A 22,701-nucleotide genomic window follows, 5' to 3' on the forward strand; every position below is an offset into this window, starting at 1 on the left:
TCTGCACCAAGCACCAGAATGGCGGTGCCGGCGAGGTAATCGCGGAGTACCGCAACTCTAAGCGCGGCTCAATTGGGGCCGCTGGAGAGAGCCAATCGCAGAGATTTATGGAAGGAGCCCTACAACAATTTTCTGCGGAGTAATGCCACTTGCACTAGGGAAAGGCCACGAGGAGGATGTTTCGAACGCCCAAGGTTCGGCGTGCGTCACTATCGTGGAAGAAAACATTTTTTCTCTAGGTTTTACCATTTGCTAGGCTAGTGTAACGAATTGCAATGACTGGCTCCCTACATGCTCCATGGAAAAGCAGACACAAGTCTCGTTCAAATGCGTAGAGTGTAACAACGAAGCAAATGCCGTCATTTCTCAAACACCAAACAGACAAAGTCCGCGCAAATTTTGGCTGCTTTTTTTCAGCATAGTTACGGGAGAATGTTTTAAATGCGTCTGCAAGTCCTTCATCTTAAAACTATCTCATGGACTGCTAGAAATTCGCCACATAGCGAGACGGTGACACTGCCACGCATGAGCATGAAATCGGGTGGAACTGGTCTATTGTAGATACCTGCTGCCCAATATGCTTGCGGACAGGTGGTGCCAATCAACAGGTTACCGTTGAACACTTTGAAAATAATTGTGGATGACTCCACTGGTGCTTGCTCGCTAATTTTATCTGGTTATTTGTTCCCATTTCACACAGATAAACAAGTTGGTTCCACTCCTCCTAAAAAATGCGAACATTGTTGCGTGCATTGCCCAATTACAGATTCTATTCAACAAACTACCTAGAGTTGATTGTTTTCTTTTTTCTTTGCCACGAAAGACTCCAAGAGAGTTTGTACTTTGTTTTCCAGTTCGGTCAAATTACTTTTCAGTAAAGATACGTAATCATTTCATTCCAGATAAAATTATTCATACTTCAAATGACTCGTGCTTTCAGCCGAAAAATTCAGAGAGCCTGGAAGAGCTTTTCTGCGATAGAAGATGCATTCGAATTGTACACTATCTGTAATGACATTTGGCGAAAAAGTGAGCACAAACACGAGGATTCAAAGTGGCCCGGAGTGTCGCCGACCAAGGCCCCTCCCACAGCAGGCGATTTCTCAGCACTGCCCCGGGACCGCTGCAACCCACCTTGGTCCCGTTCGGAGGGGTGGTCGTCCGATCGGTATCGATCCCGACTGTCCCGATCGTCACGATAGCTGCTGCCGTAGTCCCGACTGCCGCCACTCGATCCACCGCCGTAACCTGAGGAAAACACCTGGCTGGTCAGCTTTGGGCACAGAACACCTGGAGACCCATCGTTCTCAGCCAGGCGGTCGTGAGCATGTCCGCAAGACACGACAGTGTAATGCTGGCATAAACAGGTGCTTTAGCGTCTGCCAGGGCCATGCATGGGGAGAGTTTCGCCAGCTTATGATCTCGCTGCCAATCAGCTCGTGGCGCAAAGCGAGAGGCGTGAGCGCATGCGCGCAAACTCCCGGCTGCTCCCATCTGAGCGGGGAGGGCCGCCATTTTCCTTCATTCTCCCGGCGGAATGCATGGGGTCGACATACAAATTTCGGTTCTATCGTTTAATTTAACAGGCTCTGGCAAGCAAATGATATAGTCTTATTCCTCGGTGGTTTAAAAAAGCTAGCAAATTAAGTTTCTCCACAAATGAACGCAAACTTTTATTCGGGCAGAAAAAAAAAGCTTGTAGCAGACGACGCGTAGCCTCAACAGTGCGTCAAAATGGCGCTCGTCTCCTCTTTGCTCTCCTCTCTTTCCTTCACTTTTCTCCTCTCCAAAGTCTTCGTCGCCGCACCCACTGGCCAGTCTCTCCCAATATACGGCTCTGGCGCGGCCGTAAGCGCAGCGCTGCAGCATTCAATTGCGCACGAGTCACAGTCACGTACAAGCATCTGTCACTGTCCCTTCTCGCTCGCGAAAAAAGCGTTTGAAATGAAACAAAAACGAAATCAACAAAATAAAAGAGCAGCTTGCAGCTCCAGCGTCGTATCAAAACAATACGAATGTAGTTATTTGAACATTTCTGTCCCTGTTTTCTTTCATGGCGTGTGTAAACAATGGGGAAAAGCTAAAAAAACGCGCAACTGAAACGCAACCTATAGTCGGTGGCAGGTCAAGAACGAAGCGGAAGCTCCTCCCACCCCTTTCCACTTCAGCGGAGTGAACGGTGGAGCGGAGGTCGCCTCCTCTCCAGCGTTCGTTTTATTAAAGAGGAAAGGGGTGGGAGGAGCTTCGACTTCGGTCTTGACCTGCCACCGACTGTGAGAATAGTTCATTTCTTTCGCCAAAGCCACTATTCCAAACTAGAGAGCTACAGGTTAAAAAAAAAAAGCAAACTGGCATGTGCACCCATGCACGTAGCGGAACGTCCAGCACAAACACCTTGGTCCTAGAGGAGCAACCTTACAATGATGTTATCTGCATGACAAGAATGAACAGAGAAAAGATGCAAGCTGGCCCGCTCCAAACCGTATAGAAAGACGGCATTAGCCTGGTGCGTCTACCCTAGAGCTCTAGTTGGCTGTCTCATGAAGAAACACACTTCAAAGACAAGGGAAGGCAGGAGGGGATGAATGGGCATACTCGAAAGTGAATGCTCTCCTCATACACTGAGACACAAGTTATATGGTCAATACTGCAGAACAGAGGTTCAATGGTACTCTAAACTTCCGGTAATGAAGTTACTTTATTCTAGTTTTCGAAGCATGAGCTTCGAAAACTATGGCGTTTATTCAAAACTTTTCATCAGGATCCGGTTAATTCGAAGGATATGTTTTTGGTGTGCTCTAGAATTCTGGTAACCTCAGGAGTACAGAAAAGCTGGGCGAATTTCTTCCGTTAAGTTCAGACCGTCGTCGGACCGTCTGGTGATCCGAAGGCCACCTGAATCATGGTGGCATAGGTCTGCGGCTACGGCGACGCAACAGCCGTTCAAAAAAGCGCGACTTACACACCAACTTTTCCGTCAGAACGGCCTCTCGCGGGCAGGTGCGACTTACACAACCGCGTGACGTGTGGACCGCTAAAGGAGCTGTGCAACAATTTCAGGGCTTTGCTTAAATAATTGTGGAAGTTGATGCCTGACACTTCTGCAGTGAACTACAGGAAACAGATTTTGCCTAGATACCCTAGTTTTTATTTAAAAAAATGAAAAAGATCCAGGTTTTTGCCGCCTCTCAACTCGTACATCGTCTTCCGAGTCACATGCGCAGTGACGCCACTTGAGTAGGCGCGGGGTTCCGGAAAAGTTCTCTCTTTAGAGCCATCAGCGAGCAGCGAGAACTCATCCGCTCGCGACCGCGTGACCACGTGCTGGAGGAGGAAAGTCTCATCCGGGTCCGGCCATACCCGTCCTTGCCCGCCCGGAGCTGTCCCCCTCCCCCTCCGGCTTCTGGCGGCTATTCGCGGTTTTGTGGACCTAGGATAGATAGCGCCACTAAAACTCTATATAATAAAAGTTTTGTCGATGATACCAGGGTTTTGACGCATTTATATATTTGTTGGAACGACAAGATTTATAGAAAAGTTACCTTTTATCGAGCAGGTATTCGCACAACTTGCTATCTTTTTTAGAACTACCCAAGTGACGTCACGCCGCTTGTTTCTCATGGCCGCCGCTCGTGGCTGCAGGTCGAGAAATATTCTAAGTTTTGCCTCGCTATTACACGGCGGAATCGCAACATTTCGATGAAAGGAGGTGCGTTTTCTGCCATTTGCGACACAGTTAACAATATCAAAAGCAGAAAATGCCAATTCTTTCAACATTAAAATCGTTGCACAGCTCCTTTAAATTCCACGTTTTTCAAAAAGACCGACAGTAATGTGCCGCGTACGCACCCCTGTCGTAATCTCTCGGCCTCTCGTAGCCACCGCCTCCGCCGCTCCGTCGCTCGAAGCCACGGTCGCGGTCGTAGCCCTGGTCGCGGTCTCCGAAACCTCGAGGCCGGTCCCTCGAGAATCCTCCGCCAAAGGATCGGTCCCGGTCACCGCCGTCCCGGTCGGAGTCCCGTCCAAAGCCGCTGCGACGGTAACCTCCGTCCGAGTCGTCAAAGCCACGGCTGCTCCCGTCTAGATTCCAGTCGAAACGACGGGGGAACAAAAAATTAGACTTTGTGACACTACAGAAGAAACGTTTGCGGTCCATGGAAGCTTTGGAAGCCAGGAGTTGGGATCCCGCAACAACGGCAACACTCTCTTTCGCTAGCGATTTCTTTCCGGAACCTTTACGGCCAACCGCCAGGATCACAACATCCGACGGCACAATACTCCGGTTTTTGGGACATCGTTTGTTGCCACTTCAAGACCACTCTCCATCCGTGGTGGCCGTACATTGTTCTAAGAATTACTAGTTTGAGGCTATCTGGCAATGACGCATGTGCCATCAGCCTTTGGGCAGCAAAGTTACATTCTGTTAGCTTGACTGAGCTGCAGTGGCCTAGATCCAAAGTTCTCGAACCGGGTTCCTAGAAGGCCAGTGGTTCCCCCCAAGTACCCTCAAAGGTTCCCCAAGCTCCCAAGTTTCACCGACTGTTCCTGCCCTAAAGTGCTATCAGCCTAAGTGCCGTTTTACGATGTACCACACTCCCTATTATCTGCGCTATTGTTTACAATCTCCGCAAGCTTCTTCACCACTTCACTGCATTGGTGCCAAGAATGGGAGGGGTTTCCCAGGCTGCCAAACGAGAAAGGTGGGCATCCCTCAATATCTAAATGTTCAAAAACCTCTGGCACAAATTGAACACCCTCAATGCTGCTTTTGTGCCCTTGTGGACTATCTTAAAGCCCTACCCCACCCACCCAGTTCATACAAAGCCGTTTTTCCTCTTTTGGCGACCGGAGCAAGGAAAAACACCCACTCCCAGACCGCTGTGGCAGCAGGTGGCTGCGGTTATTTTGAAAATTGTGGATGCAAATCCACCACCCAGCAGAAATCCTATCACAGCAGACCTGGAACGACCGTTTCGAATGAAGTCTTAAGGAAAAGCCTCCCTCAGCAACCGAACCATTTACGGTTGTTCAGCCCAGGTTCAACACTGTCTGTAGCTACTGACAGGATGAGAACAGTGGAGATGAAGCCTCTGCATCTTCCAAGCCTTGAGTCTGCATGCGCAACCAATGCACAACCAAAGGCAACAGACACGTGCCAGAGGCCAAGCATTCGGACAGAACGCCCTGCCGTTCTCATCTTCTCAGTGATTATCGTATGCACTAATCTAAAAGCAAAGAGAGCTATCAAACCTAGAATGCAAAACAGAGCAAGAAACGGAGAAAGACGGACTCACAGGAATGGTCCGGCCGTCCACCATCATCCCCGTCGTCCCTGGTCATGGAGCGCCAATCACCGTCAGTCGCGCGTTCGCTTCGACCCATGTCGCGGTTTCCGCGCTCTCGGCCTTCGTTGTCTGGCGGAACAAGGATCGAAGAGGACATTCGTCGGGCTATGTTCGACCCAGCCAGCAACGAAAGAGAGGAAGAGGTACTCACCGTGCTCTTCAGCTAGGCTCACTTTAATCGATCGGCTCTTGAGGCTCTGCAAAATCGAATTCATAATAGAGATTGAGGCACTGCCAAATAAATCTCGTTCGGCATTTCGAGACAAGTTTGCGTCCTCACTGAGCAACAATTCACTTTTGATAGAGCCCTAGATCCAATCCCCGAGCTCTAGAGCTCTGTGCAGATGTGACTTCGCTGGGTGAGAAGCCGCACGCTATTTCCCGCCCGGCAAAAGAATGCGTGGGATCAAGTTTTGCCAAAACCTCTGCGTGAAGGCGAGCAAAGCCAAAATAAAACAAGGGTGACGCCTTCCTTGTTTTACAGGGGTACGGAAAAAAAACCTGAAATATTCAAATTTCGTTCAGGAATGAGTCAAGTATGACGGATAATAACTGTAAATGATAATTGCACGTTTGTATTTTGAACGACTGGCTATATTTTTTGTTCCAAACAGTGCGCTCGAGCAAGTGCTCGAAGAGAAACGAACGGAGAGCGTGATGCGTCATGGGATATCCAGCGCAAACAAAAACAGAAGGAAAAGATTCCTCGCATTCGTGATGCAGCAAGGATGGCGTGGTTATGAGCTTTGCCATTGGTGGCGTTGTCAGCATTGTGGTAGTGTCAATAGTGTCAACACGTTACAACCGAGCCGTTTGAAGTATCCGTGGGGTGACGAGCGTGTGGCTGGCCCAAGGAGCATGTAGCTTCCACAACACTGTCAGGTTAGGGCTGAACGGGGTGGGGAAAGCAACTTTTGTCCGAGTCTTGAGCGACTGGATAATCTTCTAGGGGGAGAATGGCTGTGTTCAGGTACACAAACAAGGGTCCGACAAAGAGGGGAGTCTTTCCTTTCAGTCTTCTTGGATTGTTTGGTACAATGCGCGATTTGTGAGTTGAGCTAGGAGGAAAGTTAAGAAGGAATATGTTGAAATTCCAAAGAGTGGCGCTGCTCCGATAGAATCTGCTACGTCATGGCTACATAGCAAGTTCCCCAACGTTGCTCGATTACCTTCCAAATAGGCTCCGCATGCATCCACCAGGTGCACATTGAAAGATTGTTTATTTAGCTTTAAAATTAGTTTTCTTGTGCCTTTCAACGGAACACTGGTGTTTTTGAAGTTAGGATGCAACATGCAACACATTAGAGCTAAAAATTGAGCGCTGGAATTTCGTTTCCGTACCCCTTTAAGAAGCTAGGATCAACTTTTTGGGGAAAATTAGGGTTTTAATTAGAATTAAATAGAATCAGCCAAAACAAACTCAGACCCTCCTATTAACCCCCTGATCAAGGCCGTGGCAGTTTCAAAATGGGCCTTTCACGCAGGGAGTATTCAAAATATGTAGCCGTCCCTTCAATGCATGCTTTAAAACTGGCTTCAGCTTCCCCTCGTAAAACTGGGGGCAGGGGGGGTACTTGCTTCGTTGTTGTATGCCAAGGCTTCCAGGAGGGTTCCCCTGTCTGGGAACTCTGCATACCCAAATCCCCGCATGCGGCCCCTCTCTCCGCTTTCCCTGGGCAGGCGCACAGATGACACCTGGGCAAAGGAACAGCAAGGCGTCCCACGTCGGCCGTTACGGCTTCACCAGCATCAACGCCACAGACAGCAGACGGCACGTCCATCAGGCATTGTCGCCATACGGCGTGTCGAAACAGCAGTTCCACTCTTGAAAAGCTGGGCGAGCGAGCGCTCAGTTTGGGGGGCGTACCTTGAGCGTCCTGAAGAACTTGATGACGTCTTCGTCAGACACATCGTAGGGCAGGTTGCCGAGGTAGACGGTGTAGGGGGGCTTGCTGGGGACCTTGGACATATCGACATCGGGGCCCCGGGCAGCCTTGGGAGCCGTCGGCAGGATGATCTTCTCGTCCTTCTTGCAGTCTATCGTGTATTTCTCTGCTGGGTGGGAACGCAAGATGGGACAGCACGCGCGGACAAGCGTCCAAGAGGGTCGCAGCCGGCAGGTGCTTCCGTCTCGACGTCGCTTCGGGGCTTAGCTAGGTTGCGGTGGCCGGAACACATCTTCCGCTCGCGCGCTTAGCGTCCTATTTTTTTAACGCGGAAAACACACTGGTTGGAGACGCGTTCCGGCACCGTAGATAGGGCCCAACCCTCCCGAACAACGCTCTCGCGCTTCCGCCGAATTTTGTCGCCCTCCGGTCTGTACTCTGTGAAGCGAACATGCGGCGAACGATTGACAAACTTTGCCCGGCGGCACGTACGCTTTGCACGCAGTGCTACAGTTGCTGTTTTGATGCCACGCGCAGAGAGAACGCCGCCGGGCAACAAAACTTTGCACTTTTCTTTCGCTACACAAAGTCCAGACTCTACAGATTGTTAAGATAACCGAGTCCCACCCGTTTTCCAAATAAAACCGTAAAAAAAAATATATATATATCTTGCGTCGAAGTACTGTAAACTACAGTAAAATACAGTCGAAGCGCCCACCGTTAACATTTCCCGGACTTGGGAATTGTGCAAATTATACGTCGAGAGGCCACCCCCTCCAAAGCGCCGGCTGAAAATATTCGCCCCGTAGCGGCGGAGATGAAAGGGATATCGCGTGAAAATAAACGTGCTTTCTCCAATTTCGTTCAACCCGCCTTCAAACCTCTTTATTGGTCGCCATCTTGGTTTTTACCAATTTGATTAGACAATTGCTTGTGTCTAGGTTAACCCAGTTTTCGGCACAAGTGGGGTGGGCACTTCCCCGGTATTGTATGGTTAGCTAAAATTGTGGGTTCTGCAGTACTATTTTGGATATAGATGCTTTCAGCATGCTCCGAATTAGAGGTGTCATTAACGAATGTCCAGTGTACCAAGATGTAAAGCAAAAGCTTGCATTAGTGAGGAGGACAATAAGGTGCCTTGAAGGGTGAGAGACCCCTTTTTAAATTATTAGCTCTTTTGACAGTACTAGAGGTACAGCACAGTGGCATGTGCAAAAGGCACTGTCGAGCTGACAAACCCATCACTTATACAACATTCACTTCCAACCAACTGTATGTAGTTAGAGAAGAGCATGATTCACGGTGTTGGCTGATCCACCAACAAGCAGTGCTTTCGGAGCTTAGAGAAGCACCGGATCTTTTTTTAAAGGTGTCTATAGCCCCTTGTGTGACCACAGTGAGTGAATAACCAGAATAAAAAGAAACAAAAAGTGAAGGGCAGTTATGGTGGCATTAGTGCCCAGTTGCCTTCAACCAACCGAGATGTTACTCCACTCAAGACAGGATGGAATCAGTTACCATCAACCCACAGATGCTTGGCATTATGGCTTTTTAGTTACCATCTCGAGACAAGCCGTCTTATTGTTACTTCCTAAGAAAGATGATTTCGACAACTGAGAAATACTGCAGGAGGCACATATTCGAGAAGCAAAATGGGTATGCTGTGTATTTTGAGTAGCTCATTTCTCCCCGCACTTCCTCATTACGCCAATTCTATAAGCTGCTTTCACGTTAACCCTCCATTGGAGGCCCAGCACACGAGCATGACACAGGAAACAAACTTACCGTCTACGACTTCATTTTCCATGGTGTCCGCCCAATTGAGACGACGAGTGTTAACCACCGCATATCCTGTGGGTGCGTCTTGATCAGTACCCAAAAAATCATTGAGATTGAGGGTCTTCCCCTTAACCTTATGCTTTTTTCCTGCAAAGGAAGAACCAAAGAGAAACTGAGAGAGAGGGAGAGGAGATTGTCGCGCGACGCGCATTAGGAAAACGCCGTGGCGAAGCAAATTCACCAATACCACCAGAGTCAGCCACACCCGTCGCCAAGTGAACGACCTTAATAAGCGACACTGCCACAATTAGGGCTAAGACTGGAGGACCACTCACATTCACCCATCACCTCAAGCCGGAACTCGGGGATTATCGGGCGCGCTAAACGAACAGCCGGCAATATCTTTTTTCCTTCTTTCCTCGTCACAAAATACCTCGTCTAAAATCGGAGGACACCGAAAAAACTGCGCTGTGGATTGAGAGACGGAACGCTACGCTACCTGGCATGTTTCAGTGAGCGCACGTGAAGATAGAGGCCACGGGCGCACGCTGCTTACCCCGAACACGTTGGGCACGTTCACTTTTCAGCCTCGTACAAATCCGCGAGGAGGCTTAGTCCTTCTCGGCGGAGAAAACTTTGGTTCGGGCACGGAGACGCACGTACCGCGACGGACGGATGCCGCTGCGCAGGCAACGCTAGATCGGCAATCAGCTCGTGAGTGACACACGTCGGGGCGATTAAGAAGACGGCGGCATTTATGGCGGGTGTCGACGGAACTCGTCACAGCGGCGATCCGGCGATCACTGCCATATTTAATGCGCGAGTATGGGGAGGCTTGGAGTGGACGCGACCGCTGGTCATGGTTAGAATCGTGAGTTGACACTTTGACACAAGTAAGACTGCATGCAAGACTCTCGTTTAGAACAATATTCGGCCCGAAATCTGTCTCAAAGAAATCCCACGTATTGACCTACCAGTAGACGCCATGTTGAATACTTTCACGATATGCCGACTTTTTTTTGTTAACAAATAAAACGAAACTCCGTATAAGGCGTGGTGTGTGTACCGTGTGTCTTGGCTCTAAATTTGGGTACCGAAGCGTATTTTTTGCGAGTTAACGATAAATCAAGCTTTGGGAACTTAATTGATATTTTATAGGTGGCAGTGCCGATGAGGACGACCGCAGCGATCGCAGTGGACAGCGGACGTACCATCGGCTCCGAGGTGAATGATTCGAATGAATGCCGGTTTTTGTGTGCAGTTGAACTTTGGTATGAAGTGCGTTTTGTCCCAAAACAGCTCTGATACTAACGGTAATCTTTTTACGATTTCTTACCACGTTGCAACCGACAAGTCCCCGTGGTAAATGCTGATCGCAGGCTTCTAACGGTGTCACAAGAACCCACTGACTGTGATGGAAACCCAAACGCCCACGGAATCCGAATTAGATTCGGAGAGGGACTCCGCCCTACAGACATTCGAGGATTACGATCGCGTAATGTCCATCATTAATACCGTGATATCGTGTGACCTCAATGAGAAAGCGCAGGAAATTCTGTTCCAAGAGTTTAAACGCCTGTTTGACAAGTACCTGGAGCAGCCGTACCTTTTGGACGGACACCTGGAACAAATCGTCAGGACCCTCATAGAACCCATCAGATCTGCAAGTTGTCCCGAAGCCGTGCTGCAAAAGTGCCTGATATTTCTCCAAGTGCCCACGTCGGTCCGAGGATACAAAGCGGTGGTTCACCACCTTCCTCACGAGGTATGGCCTCCCTGTGCTCCTTGTAGGGTCGCCATCTCGTACTGGCACTACATACGACCTAGTGTATTCGTTTCTGACAGTCACGATTCTCAGGTGTAAGTATTGCTGACATCAGACGTTTTAACTATTTTTCTTGCCAAGGAACTGGCCCACTTTATTTTTGTTTTAATTTTACAATGGAGGTTCAGTTGAGAGCGCTCCTGTAACACTTTGTTTGCTAAACATGTTTTTATGACCACGGCCGGCTCTATACAGACTGATATGCGTTCATCTGCCAGTGTGTTGACGTCACGGTTGACTTACAATGTTTCTTTTATGGCTGTTTCACTGGTGTATGCATTATTTTTTCTCAACTATTGACTCCCCAATCCTTACTTGGAAAGCGTGGCTCCTTCTGTTGAACACCCGATTTAATAAATGTACTACAACCTTCCTCCTAGTGCTGTGCAGGTAATTTTGTTATTGGACTAAGAAGTTGACTATTAGGATCGGGGCACAAGTACTGCCAGGACTTTAACCTTTCAATCTGTTCCCCCCTTGTGAATACCTTAAGAGTGTCTTTTAAAGTAGCCGTGCTGTTTGATACCTCCCATTCTGGTTATTCATTCTGTCGAGCTTGTCAGGTTTGCTGTGGCCTCATAGTGGTAGACGCCGAGAGGCAATCTTTCAGAACTCATTTGAAGCTTGTCTGAGCACCGCATGCAGGCTGTGCCTCAATATTTGCACCAATTTCTAAAGTCCCGTTTAGTGTGGCATATCTTCACGCTGTGCCTGACTCTTTGCTTCTCCTCCAGATATCCGACATCGAACCAGTTCTGCAGCTTCTCGAGCGAGTTACGCCCATCCAAACAGCCTGTCATCCAACGGTGAACATGCTTCTCCTCTGGCTGTCCGTTGTGGCTATTGTTCCTTTCCAGCTGTCTCGCCTTGACTCTGGAGACGGCTTCAACAAATCCATTGCCGAAAGGTGAGCCTCAGTCTTGTGCTCATGAAATGTTGTGTCACAATGTCTTCTCTTATTGCTCCCTTGTTTAGGATACTGAGCATTGTCAAGGTGCACCTAAGCAGTGGAGGACACAAAACGGTGGCGCCGGCCCTCCTTGCTGCAAACTTCATAACTCGTCCAGATATTGTTGATGTTCACCTGGATGACTTTTTTGCCTGGATCCAGGAGGTAAAGCAGCCTTTGTTTGGATGGTTGAACATGTTGGAGGCAAATACATGAAAATGAAAGAATGTAGAAGGCAATACAGACATTTTTTATGTGCCTCTTTCGTTTTTGTATTCTGCCCTTGTTCGTTGCTCTTTGACGGTTTGCACATCAGAGGAAGTATCCCAACTAAAATGCATATTTTGAGTTTGCTATGACAAGTAGCTGGGTACTAACTTAAATTTCATTGATTAGAAGCGAGCGGCAAAATTGTGGCAGTAACTTGATCCAGACGATATAAATTGTATGGGCTACTACAAGCAAAACTTTACTGTTTTTATCCTTTGTTCACAAACAGAATGAACCGTTTTTTATTGGGTACAAACCACAAATGTGCAGCACGAAACGTGTGGGACAACCTATAAGCAAAATTAGTAGAAATACTACATGAAAGAATTCATGACAAAACAAAGCTGTTCTCTGACAAAGTGATGCCCACAAAAGTGTTGTTGTGATGTAAAAATAATAATAAAGCATATTTTGATTTGCACAAATTAAAACTCGCTCTTCTCGATTCCCCAATCTCATTCCGAGCCTGGTAGTCGTACCACCTCACAATTTACATTGTGCCGAACCCACCTGCTTCCCAGGCTGTGTGCAAACATGAAGAATCCATAGCAACAAGTTATTTGAATACAGTACTGTTTACTGACACCAAGTCTTGAAAATGCTGGAATCAAACTATTGAGAAGAACTAAAAGCAGCTTCGTGTGTGGCGTGCCCACTGAATTTTTCTGACTTAGAGCCTCCGACACTCATCCGCAAGCACCAGGCACAACTTACTGTTAAGGGAGGGAAAGGGAAAGCTCAGCCACAGTCGGGTACCGAAGCCAGAAAAGCAAACCAAAATCAATCTATGTATTTTTTCATTAGAACATGTGACAATAAAGGCTAGGGGTCCCTCAATATCCACTCGGGTACTATTAAAGCACTCCCTTGGAGGGTCTACTTTTTAAGTATTCGTGCCAGGTCAATGAAATTTTTAGGGTATGTTAAACATCAAAACTTAGGAGGCTACACCAACTTTCAACCCAAAAGGTTTATTTTTTGACAAGTTACAGCCTTATTCGTTGAAAAAAAATGTACACGTAGCCGTGCCAAAGGCAAAAAATTATTGTTTCAAAATATGAATAAAAGGCACAATTTCTTTGTTGGGATATAACGCTGAATGACTAAACTAATCGGTAGTAGGCTTGAAATAATTTTTAAGGCCATATTTTATGTAAAAATTAACTTTCAATAATGGTATGAATTTTCTATTTTTTCTTGTTTCACAAACGTCAACATTTTTGTGTGAAGAAATAACAATTTGCAAAAAGTAAGCACATAGCCGAGTTCTCCAGTAAATTTCATGCCAAAAGAGCCATACATTAGACTTGGGGGCGCTTAACTTATCGAACAATAGTTTTACAGCTGTGAAAAAATTGTGAAAACATGAAGCTGAGAAAAACGGGTTTGAAAGTTTGAACAGTATTTTATAACTCCGTTTCACCTTCAGTCCGAGCGCAGCGGACGCTAGGAGTAATCCCAGCCAATCCAGCGTGGAGAGAGTGTCATGTGACCTTGAGCTCCCTATGTCCCTCTGCCCAACCGGCAGGTCACGCGATTTTCTCCCGGCGCTCGATCGGCTGGGATGGCCTGTGGCGTCCACTGCGCTCAGACAGAAGGTGGAACGGAGTATAGTTTATGTGGGGCTTGCCATTTCATCTAAAATGCTCCAAGGGCATATGTCACTCCTTCCTCTGCACGGTCCCTGTGTGCCTTGGCCACAGCTTCCATCTTCCTTTTTTTGTGGGACATCTTGGAGGACTCGAGCGCTTTCACTTGGGCCTTCGCAACCTTCATCTTGGTGGCCCTCTCTCCGTATGACGCTTGGTAGCTCCCTGGCTGTATGCCAATTTCCAACAGAGCTTCCTGATTCGCTAGGACGAGCCACGTCACGGGGCTCGTCCTAGCAAATCAGAGCTCTTGTTTCGCCAGCTTGACCAATAAGAGCGTGCACAGATATGTTTTCTACGGGTTTTTACGGTCTGTGAGCGCGATATCGCGAACAATGCTGCGAACAGAACGGAAGAGGGCGAGACGCTCATTCCAACAAGGGGGGCCTGTCCATGCTAGTCCTAAGAAACGCGGAGGGAGCGCGCTTTGAAAATGGCACTTTTTCGTAATCAGCCGCGTCGTCAGCGCGCACGTGCGGCCGCCAGCACATTGAAAATAATTTATTTCTGAGTAAATACTTTACTTACAGGAATAAAATTTTTGGACAGCATTCTTTATGAGTTGTAAAAGCTGGTCAGCCTATTTTCCAAAAATGTGACTTTTTTGAAAAAATCGCGATTCCTAGGCCGTGCCTCCCCTTAAACTGGTTCCCTCATATTACAATATTTCCCAGATAATTCTACAATGCTTCAGAAGGGTATTCCTTGCCACTGTCATACAATGGAGTATTCTAGAGTACACTGCAATACTTAACTTTGTTTCTTAAATCTATATTGGAATCCTGGTTAGTGTTTTTAAAGAAATTACATAATTTAGGAGCAGACAATAAAATTTTCATTCAAGAATGGTCTATGATAAAGCATTATTAGTATTCTTTTAGAAGTTATAATCTGATGCAGGGCCGTAACCAGGGAGGGGGGTTAGGGGGTTCTGACCCCCCCCAAATTTTTTTCTGGGTACGGCCCTAGTCGGTGCACTGGCAGCCAGCCGATTCTAATCTCCACTTCTGCGCACGCGCTGTAACGCCGGTCGGCTACCGGGTACTAAACCGGGACCGGTTCTCCGGTTTGCTGTAACTCTCCATTATATGCCACCGATGCACATGATTCATAGGCGAAAATAAGACAATAGAAACTTTCAAAATGGCCGCCGTTGTCCCCGAAAAGCCCCCCCCCCGAAATTTTTTTCTGGGTACGGCCCTGATCTGATGTCTTTCACGTGGCAGTTTGTGACAATTTGTACTGCGTGAGTTGCTGTAAAAGCATCTTGATCGCATGGGATATGCATGTTACACTGTTTCTAGCAATTGCCCAAATAGGGACCTTCAATAAACTGAAGGTAAGGTCGCAGAATGCCTGCATAAAGGAGCATATTAGTATATTGAACACAGATAGTTTTACAAAATAAATTACCATGTATCAAGTGAATCCTCTGTTCATTGTACATGTTTTTGTTCTTCTGAGGCCCCCTTATAGTAGTACCACATCTTTAGAGGCAGCCTCATCTGTAAGTGCAGATGACTACGTTTCTTTAATAAATTTTGCGTATAATTTGTTATGTTGGGGCTGGAAATAATTTGCTCACCCCAGTCAAAAACTTGGTAACTTCAAACATGTCTCAGTTTGTGGTGGTTATTTGTAGTTCACTCTCCTGTGCATCAGAGCTACTACTATCTGGTTTCATTGATTGTTCGGTTGCTTCCTTCTTTTGCAGACCATTGATCCGGCCAATGCAAAAGAGGCTGCTGTTGTAAGCATGCTGGCCACTCTTGCCAGAGTGTTCAAACTAGCCAATCGTGACGTCCTCTGCAAGCATGCGAAAAGCCTGCTGACTCTGTTGTCGCATAAGTGCATCAAGGCAAACCCCAACATTGTTGTCCGCAAGCTTTCCATGAAGCTCTTTCAGCGGATAGGTCGGTATCTTTTTCACGCTTTCTCCAAAGTATTGTTTTTATCGAAAGACCGCTCCAGTCGAAACCAAGCAAATTTTTGTGGTTGAAGAAAAAAGAATTTTGCATGGGTACCTTGTCAAAACATGCGCACGACACTTGAGCTCGGTATTTGATAAAGAAAGGGAGTGAGAAACTGCTTTTTGATAAGAGCAGAAGAACAAGTGTAGAAAAAACACGGGGACGAAGAAACACAGGAAAGCAGGGTGGGAAACACAGGGAAAAACACAGGGACGCGGCGTAGAAAAACACAGGGGCGGGCATGTGACAAAATAAACGCAGGTACATGCTGTCAAATTATAGTTCACACAGGAAGAATAAAACACTGAGATGGACGAAGGACAGACATTCACAGTCCTTTCAGCGAGCAACGACACCTTTATATGATGCCTATCGCACTGCAAACACCACTTGGTGTACTGCCAAATGAAAAGGGTAATAAACACCATAAACCCTAATCCCCTTATTATTTAAAAATAGGGGAAGTTTAAATTTTTTTTTAATTCCTGCACTTCTGCTTGTCCAGAGTCTAAGAATGGAACACCTAACTGCAGGAGTCTGCCTACGATTTTAGGGCCTGGGACAGGCTTCTGACAGTTCTTGTGTCATGTAAGCTTTGATGGGAAAGGGAACCTTTACACCCCTTGGGAACACCCCAAGGGTGTTCCCAAGGGGCGTTCCCTGACGACGACTATAAGTCGTCGTCAGGTTAAGAATTTAGTAGAAGCCCTGCTCCTGTGTATGCATTTAACTCCGATAGCCCTTCAAACTACTTGGGCGTCTCGTGAGCAAGCATAGCCAAAGCACGGCACTGCCTTCTTAAAAACACAGGGTAAGCAAAGATATTTTTAAAAAAAATCTATTTTAGTTTTTTGGCAATTTGAAAAGTTTCTTTCTTTTTTCACACTTTTCATTTTCACACTGTTTTGGAAAGTTATATTTCGGGCTGAAAAACAGCTTTTCCTAAAGGCAAGTAGGGGTGACCACACGCCGCCTTTTGGGATACTCTCCCTGCTTATCGATAAATTTTCCAACAAAATTAATTCAACACCAGGTCTAAAAGCATGTCCGGAATGAGGTACATCTTAAAACTTATCTGGCAACTATTGCATGGCTCTTTTTTAACCAAGACAACCTAAGACTCTGCGTGTTCTTTCCACGTGTGTACTTTGAAGCGCCTGTATTTTTGAGTGACAAATGGCAACATTGGATACTGCTCTTTTATTCAATGGTGGTAGTGTTGCAGATCAATATGTTAAAGTTTTGGGAATTGAACCCTTGGTGGAACGCCATCAAGTGGCTGAGGGAAGTTTACCGCACTCGAATACACTTTGCGAACTGAGCGACCCGCCAGGTCACAAAAGAAGCCCCGCAAGCAAGGCGATAAGCCGAAAAGCAGAGACGTGACTGTAGCAATGACTACGAAGCTGGCGGCTATTGAAGAAATGACTCTGAGGTTGTTGGAGCCAATAGAAATGTGTTATTTACCTGTGTTTCTTACTTTAAACTCAATTATCTCAAGACTTTACATACTAGGTATCATTATTTCCTTAACCTGACATTATAAAGGGTTGATTTTTTATTCCTGCCACCTCCTTAAAGGCCGGCCCGCAAGCAGAGAGAAGGAACCCGACCCTCACTTTCCTTCTCGCCACTGTGAAAGGAGGAAATCGCCTCTCGTTTCCTCCTCGCCATCTTCCGATTTTTTTTTTTTTTTTTTTGCTAACTGTTTTTTTTTTTTTTTGACAAGTTTGGGGTGGAGGAAATGAAAGGCTTCAAGGATTTGAAAAGATTATCCAGAAGCCAGCCGGCACACCTGCGACAAGGAGCTGGACCAACCGAGTAGCTATTTTGAGCGAGCTTGGCACTTGCTCTTCCCAACGAGTTGCATTGGCTCTTTTTTAGCATTGGTTTGGAGGATGATCCTTGCTGGTTGTGAGAGCACAAATACCTCGTCCTGCTCAAAGAAGTAGTCATTAAAGTATCAATTTTAATATAAATATCTGATTTGGCATCTTTCGTTGTCGGATTCATGGCGACAACGGGAAGTACGAGCGGCGTTTTCTGTATATCAGGGATGGCGCTCCATAGATCAGTGGTTCTGAATCATTATGGTTCATAAACCGCCAGAGGTGACGGAGGACCCCATCCGTAGTGGGTCTAGCACTTTTCGGCGTGGAGCGTTTTGCTGTAGGGCATTTCGGTGCGGACGTTTTGGTGCACAGACGTTTCAGTGTACGGACTTTTTGCTGCAAAGACTTTTCGGTGTGGGACTTTTCGGTGAGCGGATATTTCGGTGCACGGACATTTTGATGCATGGACATTCGACGCTATGGTTTGCTCGCCGGTATCTCTTTTCCAAAGTACGCAGACACGCTTCACATCGTGTTTGCGCGTAGAGTTGATAGAAATAGTCTCCTCTATAAGGTTTTGGCTTTATTATTGGTCAAACGTGTAGGAAAGGACCCAAACAGCAAGACGTTTGAGGCTGTTTGTGTATTCAGAACAATTTTGAATATCTTCAAATGCGCCGCCTCCGCGTAATCGCACAGCTCCTATTGTTAATAATAAATTGTGATGACCTCGCACGACAAAAAAACAATGTAATTATCACTTGTAACACATTAGGGAATAAAGGAGGCGTGTGCGGGTACAAGATAAGTATAATAAAATCAAATATCGATTTGAATCAAGTAAAACAAGTCGAATTTGGTGAATGCTAAATCTATTTTATTTTGTATCAAATGTTTGCTCATTCTCGTATGAAAAAAAAACAGTGACCACATATCATGCACAGCGTATGATCTGTGGTCAACGTCTCCTTCCATGCCGTGATGATGTCGCCGTACTTAAAGAAGTGCCTTACAATCGCGCTTATACAGAGCGATTTTTTTTTTTTTTTTGCGAGTAGACATTTTGCTACAAAAGACGTTCGAGTTACGCAATTTCGGTTTGTGCCTTATCTGTAGTCATCAAAAACACCAAATCATTCATTTTTAAAGAGATGTAGTGCACGTGAAGTGGTTCACGGCGTCCTAAAATGCCGAATTTGGACGCGAATCGTGTTACCGCAATCTTTTCGGCCGCCGCACTCCTCGCCCCTTCTACAGTGGCGTTGTCACAGTGATGCGCATGATTTGTCGTTTTGGCTTCATGGCGTTAGGCTGTGCCACGCGGAGATGGAGCCCACATAAAATCAGAACTATATTTTCGCGCCCAAATTAGGAGGACGCCGTATCAAGACGCCGTATAATAGTGTACGCGCGTTACATCTTTTTAAGAATGGACGGTTTGGTGGCTCGCGATTACGACCAACAACTTTCTAAATACACGATGTCGTTTTTCTTTTCTAACTAAAAGGTTAATTAGCGAATTTTAGGCAATCGGTCGGTTTTAGTTGCGTTCTTTCTTGAGCCTAATCCTCGCCTGGCCGTATAGCTCACCTACACAAATCGCAATGGCGCTAATTTTCACTGGACAATTTGGTGGCTTTCGATTATGCCCAACAACTTTATTTATTTATTTATTTGTACATACTGCTGGCCCGTGGGGCCGTGGCAGGGAGGAACAAACACACACACACACACACACAGAAAAGAATATGATTCATACCTCCAACAGAGCTACGAAGAATAAAGTGTTTACAAGATTAAATACAAAACACACCGAGAGCGCAAAATAGAAAACAAGAGCACTAAATGCACGTAAAAAGTGATAATAAAGTTAACAATGACAATATACTGACAAAAATTATCCCGTTTTCTTTTATATTCAAAAAGTTCATTAACAAATTTTAGGTAACCAGTCGGTTTTGTTGCGTTCTTTCTTGAACGGAATCTTCACTTGGCCGTAGAGCTCACATCCACAAAACGTTAATTTGCACGTTTTTTCTAATATCTAGTAGGTGAAAAAAAAAGAGAAAAAACCAACGCTGTATATAAAACAAAGGGCAGTTCTTTTCTGATATAAATAAAGCGTGAAACACGCGGCTTTGCATGCATCTCTTTTCTTTTTTTCTTTTTTCCCGGCCTATAAAAACAAATCCCAGGACATTCGAAATTGAGTTTATGATGGGACGGGCACTTTATAACAAGGTATTTTGTCATGTTTCATAAGCTTTGTTACAGGTCAGAAGGAAGCCACGCGAGTTACATTTGTTGACAAAAACTAATGCACGTTTGGCCACGAAGAATTTTTTTTCAAAGGCTGAAAATAGGTGAAATATACCATAAACCGTTTCACTTTTTATGGAAGTTTTTTTTTACTATTCTTAGTAGCTTCAACGAGGCGGCCGTCACTCTAGAAAACACCTGCAGTGCGAACCTATATATTATGCCCCAGAAATGGTCAGACTGTGTCCCTCCGACTGCAATATCTTTGCCTTGTAATTACTCATGATTATTACTTTGTACAAAAAACAGAAAAACAAAAACACAATAGTGATACAATCACTCTTCAGTGTGCCGTTGTTAGAACGACCAATTTTCAAATCTCTGGGTAGAGCTCAAAGTTCAGATAAAAATACCCATCTTTTTTTCCTTCTGCTGTGATGTTCAAGTTCCGTTCACTCGAGATAAATATACCACCGTATACGGTGTTGTAGCGTATGTGGCCGCACGCGGAAGTATCTGAATGTAAAAGAACTTGTTGTTGGGCTAGTTGGTGTTGACTATCTAAGTGTGTTTTAGAGCTGCAAAAAAAAAAAAAAAAAAAAAAAGAGAGTAAAAAAAAAAAAGGAAAAAAAAAAAAAGGAGAAAAGCGAGCCAGCCCGAACCCTTCCGAGCTCATGTCCAGGCTGCCTAACTAATCCCTGATGTTTGGGATTGAAGCAGAGAACCTTGAAGGGATACAGAGATTTTGTCGAGGGGCCGGTAAGCCCATTAGCACTCGTGCGAGAAGGCCGTAAAAAGTGAGGAGGAAAATGGAGGAGGAAAGGGGAGGAGGAAAAAAAGAAAAGAGGGGGAATTTCTGCCACGCTGAAGAAAATTTTGAGCGCCCGCCTTTAAGTGTTGAAAGTGACTGGACTAGAATTAAAATATGTGCCTAACAGTTTTTACGTCACACAATTTTTAAAACACTAAAATATCCCGAGACGCATCGCGCCGCTTCGATGGTCGATTTTGAAGTGCTTGCTAGAATCCGGTGGCTGGAACCGAAAATATAGCCATCCACCGAAAATACTAGGGTGTGATTATCATTTACAGATATCATGGATCATATTTCACCCGTTTCAAAGTGTTTTGGGGATATTTCAAGTTTCGATTCTGTACCCCTTTAAAAGAGTGCTCTGGCTTTTTCTTTGTGATCCCGATTTGCCTGAAAAGTGACCAAACACACCAACGAACATCGCTGAACTAGTAACCCAAATATTAGGCCAAAGTAACTTTTTTTTCCCTCAAAGTTGATTTTGCAATTTTGGTCCTCACCATGTTTTTCAAAGTGAAAGTCTCTATTGGCAACAATGAAAAAGCGATGCCAGTGGCAGGAAGGGGTTCACACTTTAGGGTGTAGGATTTGTTCCCAACTGATTTCAAGCAGTTTCATGGTGTCAAATCAATGCTTTGGAAGCTTGCTCGAACACCCGTGCAGCAGCGCAAAACAAAAGCTCGACATAGTCTGTTCTTTTAGACTGCCTGCTGGACCTGCAAGCCTGCCTGTGACGTTGCAGCACAAAAAAGCGCGGGTGTATTTGAACGTTGGTTTCTGCATGGGGTAGCTAAAAAAATCGCTGGAGTACCCCTTTCCTAAAATGTCTAGCTCTTCCAAAATACCATGCAAAGCATTTTTAGAGCCCTTTGGCCACTAAGTTTAGGTTTCAAGATGCCAACTTCGCTTCACAACATCTCGTCAAGATCAAATGCGGTGCTCGCATTTTGAAATGTGCAACATTCCTTACATTTATAATGCTACTGCAGGCGTTGCCTACCGACACGCATGGAAAGCTGCAGCACAGTTATTCTGAGCCTACGCGGTAACTCAGTAGCTCTGTTCTGCTGAATATCGGACGCCGCACATGCGTCCGCAGCCCTGCGACTCGGCATTTTTCTCATAAGGGATGAGCGTTTTTGTGTTTTTTTAATGGGTAGCGTCTGTGTCATGCAGGCCTGAGTTATTTGCCTGCCAATCTGGCCCCCTGGAGGCATCTGAGGAGGGTGAAGCAGCTTGTGGATGGGCTCAATGCAGACACCTCGAGCACTGAGCCTGCTTTTCCGTCCATGAAGGAGAACACCAACTTTGAGGTTCCTCCCATCATTGAAGAGGTTGTGGATAAACTCTTGGAAGGTCTGGTTGATGAGGGTCTTAATGTCAGGTATGCTTTACCTCTCCCAGTTGTTATTTTGTGGTGTGGGTTTGTCTTCACCTCATCAAGCTATGCTTTGTGCATTTGTTTGGAACTTTTACTTTGCAGTATTTGGGATGTGGGTTCATAAGAAACAAATGCCAATGTAGGGACCAACAAGAACGTTTACTGAGGAAAAATGTTATACAGGGCTTATTGTGTCCTCTGTCCTCATGACTTCTCGACCACCTAGTACTCTAAAGCAACGAGAAAAATATTTGAATTGGAGTTCCTGTATTGAAAATATGCAGTGGCACAATTGCTGTGCCACTTGTGCCAAACTGCCACAAAGTTCTTGCCCTGCTGCATCCTGCTACATTTCACCCAAATGTGAGGAATTTCGACCAACATTGCACCAGAAGTTAATTTTACTTTGTCAGTAGTACTGGAATAGCTGAAGCACCGCTACACCGCTGGATCATTACTTTATGGTGGCTTCAATTTTCAGAACCTTCAGTTATGCTTTGAGTAACGATTTTGATATCAGTTTTATCTTCGTATTGAACATCGAGGGTACTCGGAAGTACCTCAATATTCCTACTGTTTGTAATCTGTTCTGCGGGTTAGTTAGCTCTCTGGAATGTGCTTCTCACTCCATATTGGGCGGAGCAGAGAAGTGACATCTGCAGATTGGACATTGCGATTCTCCGTACCTTGCTTTGCCGCAGCGTAGCCATGTACAAATGGGAAAAGCACTCCTCCAGAGTGA

The 22,701-nt window shown here is 45.9% G+C and overlaps 2 protein-coding genes across 7 annotated transcripts in view; one reads left to right on the forward strand and one right to left on the reverse strand.

Annotated features, from left to right (window-relative positions):
- Positions 1–10,203, reverse strand: part of LOC8028500 (eukaryotic translation initiation factor 4B) — a 32,698-nt gene extending 22,495 nt beyond the window's left edge. The window contains exons 1-8 of one of the 4 annotated variants that reach the window (XM_029968155.4): positions 9,985–10,203; positions 9,017–9,157; positions 7,213–7,400; positions 6,924–7,040; positions 5,497–5,542; positions 5,295–5,414; positions 3,850–4,080; positions 1,135–1,248 (exon numbers count right to left, since the gene is read on the reverse strand). In XM_029968155.4, coding sequence (XP_029824015.2) covers positions 1,135–1,248; positions 3,850–4,080; positions 5,295–5,414; positions 5,497–5,542; positions 6,924–7,040; positions 7,213–7,400; positions 9,017–9,157; positions 9,985–9,997 — 970 coding nt within the window. In that variant the 5' untranslated portion in view covers positions 9,998–10,203. Of the gene's footprint in view, positions 1–1,134; positions 1,249–3,849; positions 4,081–5,294; positions 5,415–5,496; positions 5,543–6,923; positions 7,041–7,212; positions 7,401–9,016; positions 9,158–9,509 lie in introns of all 4 variants that reach the window. The other 3 variants (XM_040213548.3, XM_042288628.1, XM_040213549.3) reach the window with 3 other exon arrangements.
- Positions 9,866–22,701, forward strand: part of LOC8028501 (tubulin-specific chaperone D) — a 35,290-nt gene continuing 22,454 nt past the window's right edge. The window contains exons 1-6 of one of the 3 annotated variants that reach the window (XM_042288554.1): positions 9,866–9,881; positions 10,365–10,775; positions 11,570–11,742; positions 11,811–11,949; positions 15,418–15,616; positions 21,755–21,962. In XM_042288554.1, the coding sequence (XP_042144488.1) occupies positions 10,425–10,775; positions 11,570–11,742; positions 11,811–11,949; positions 15,418–15,616; positions 21,755–21,962 (1,070 nt within the window). In that variant the 5' untranslated portion in view covers positions 9,866–9,881; positions 10,365–10,424. The other 2 variants (XM_029968152.4, XM_029968153.4) reach the window with 2 other exon arrangements.

Source organism: Ixodes scapularis, unplaced genomic scaffold (assembly GCF_016920785.2).
Source record: "Ixodes scapularis isolate PalLabHiFi unplaced genomic scaffold, ASM1692078v2 PGA_scaffold0__279_contigs__length_252992795, whole genome shotgun sequence".
In the NCBI taxonomy this organism is placed as follows: Eukaryota; Metazoa; Arthropoda; class Arachnida; order Ixodida; family Ixodidae; genus Ixodes; species Ixodes scapularis.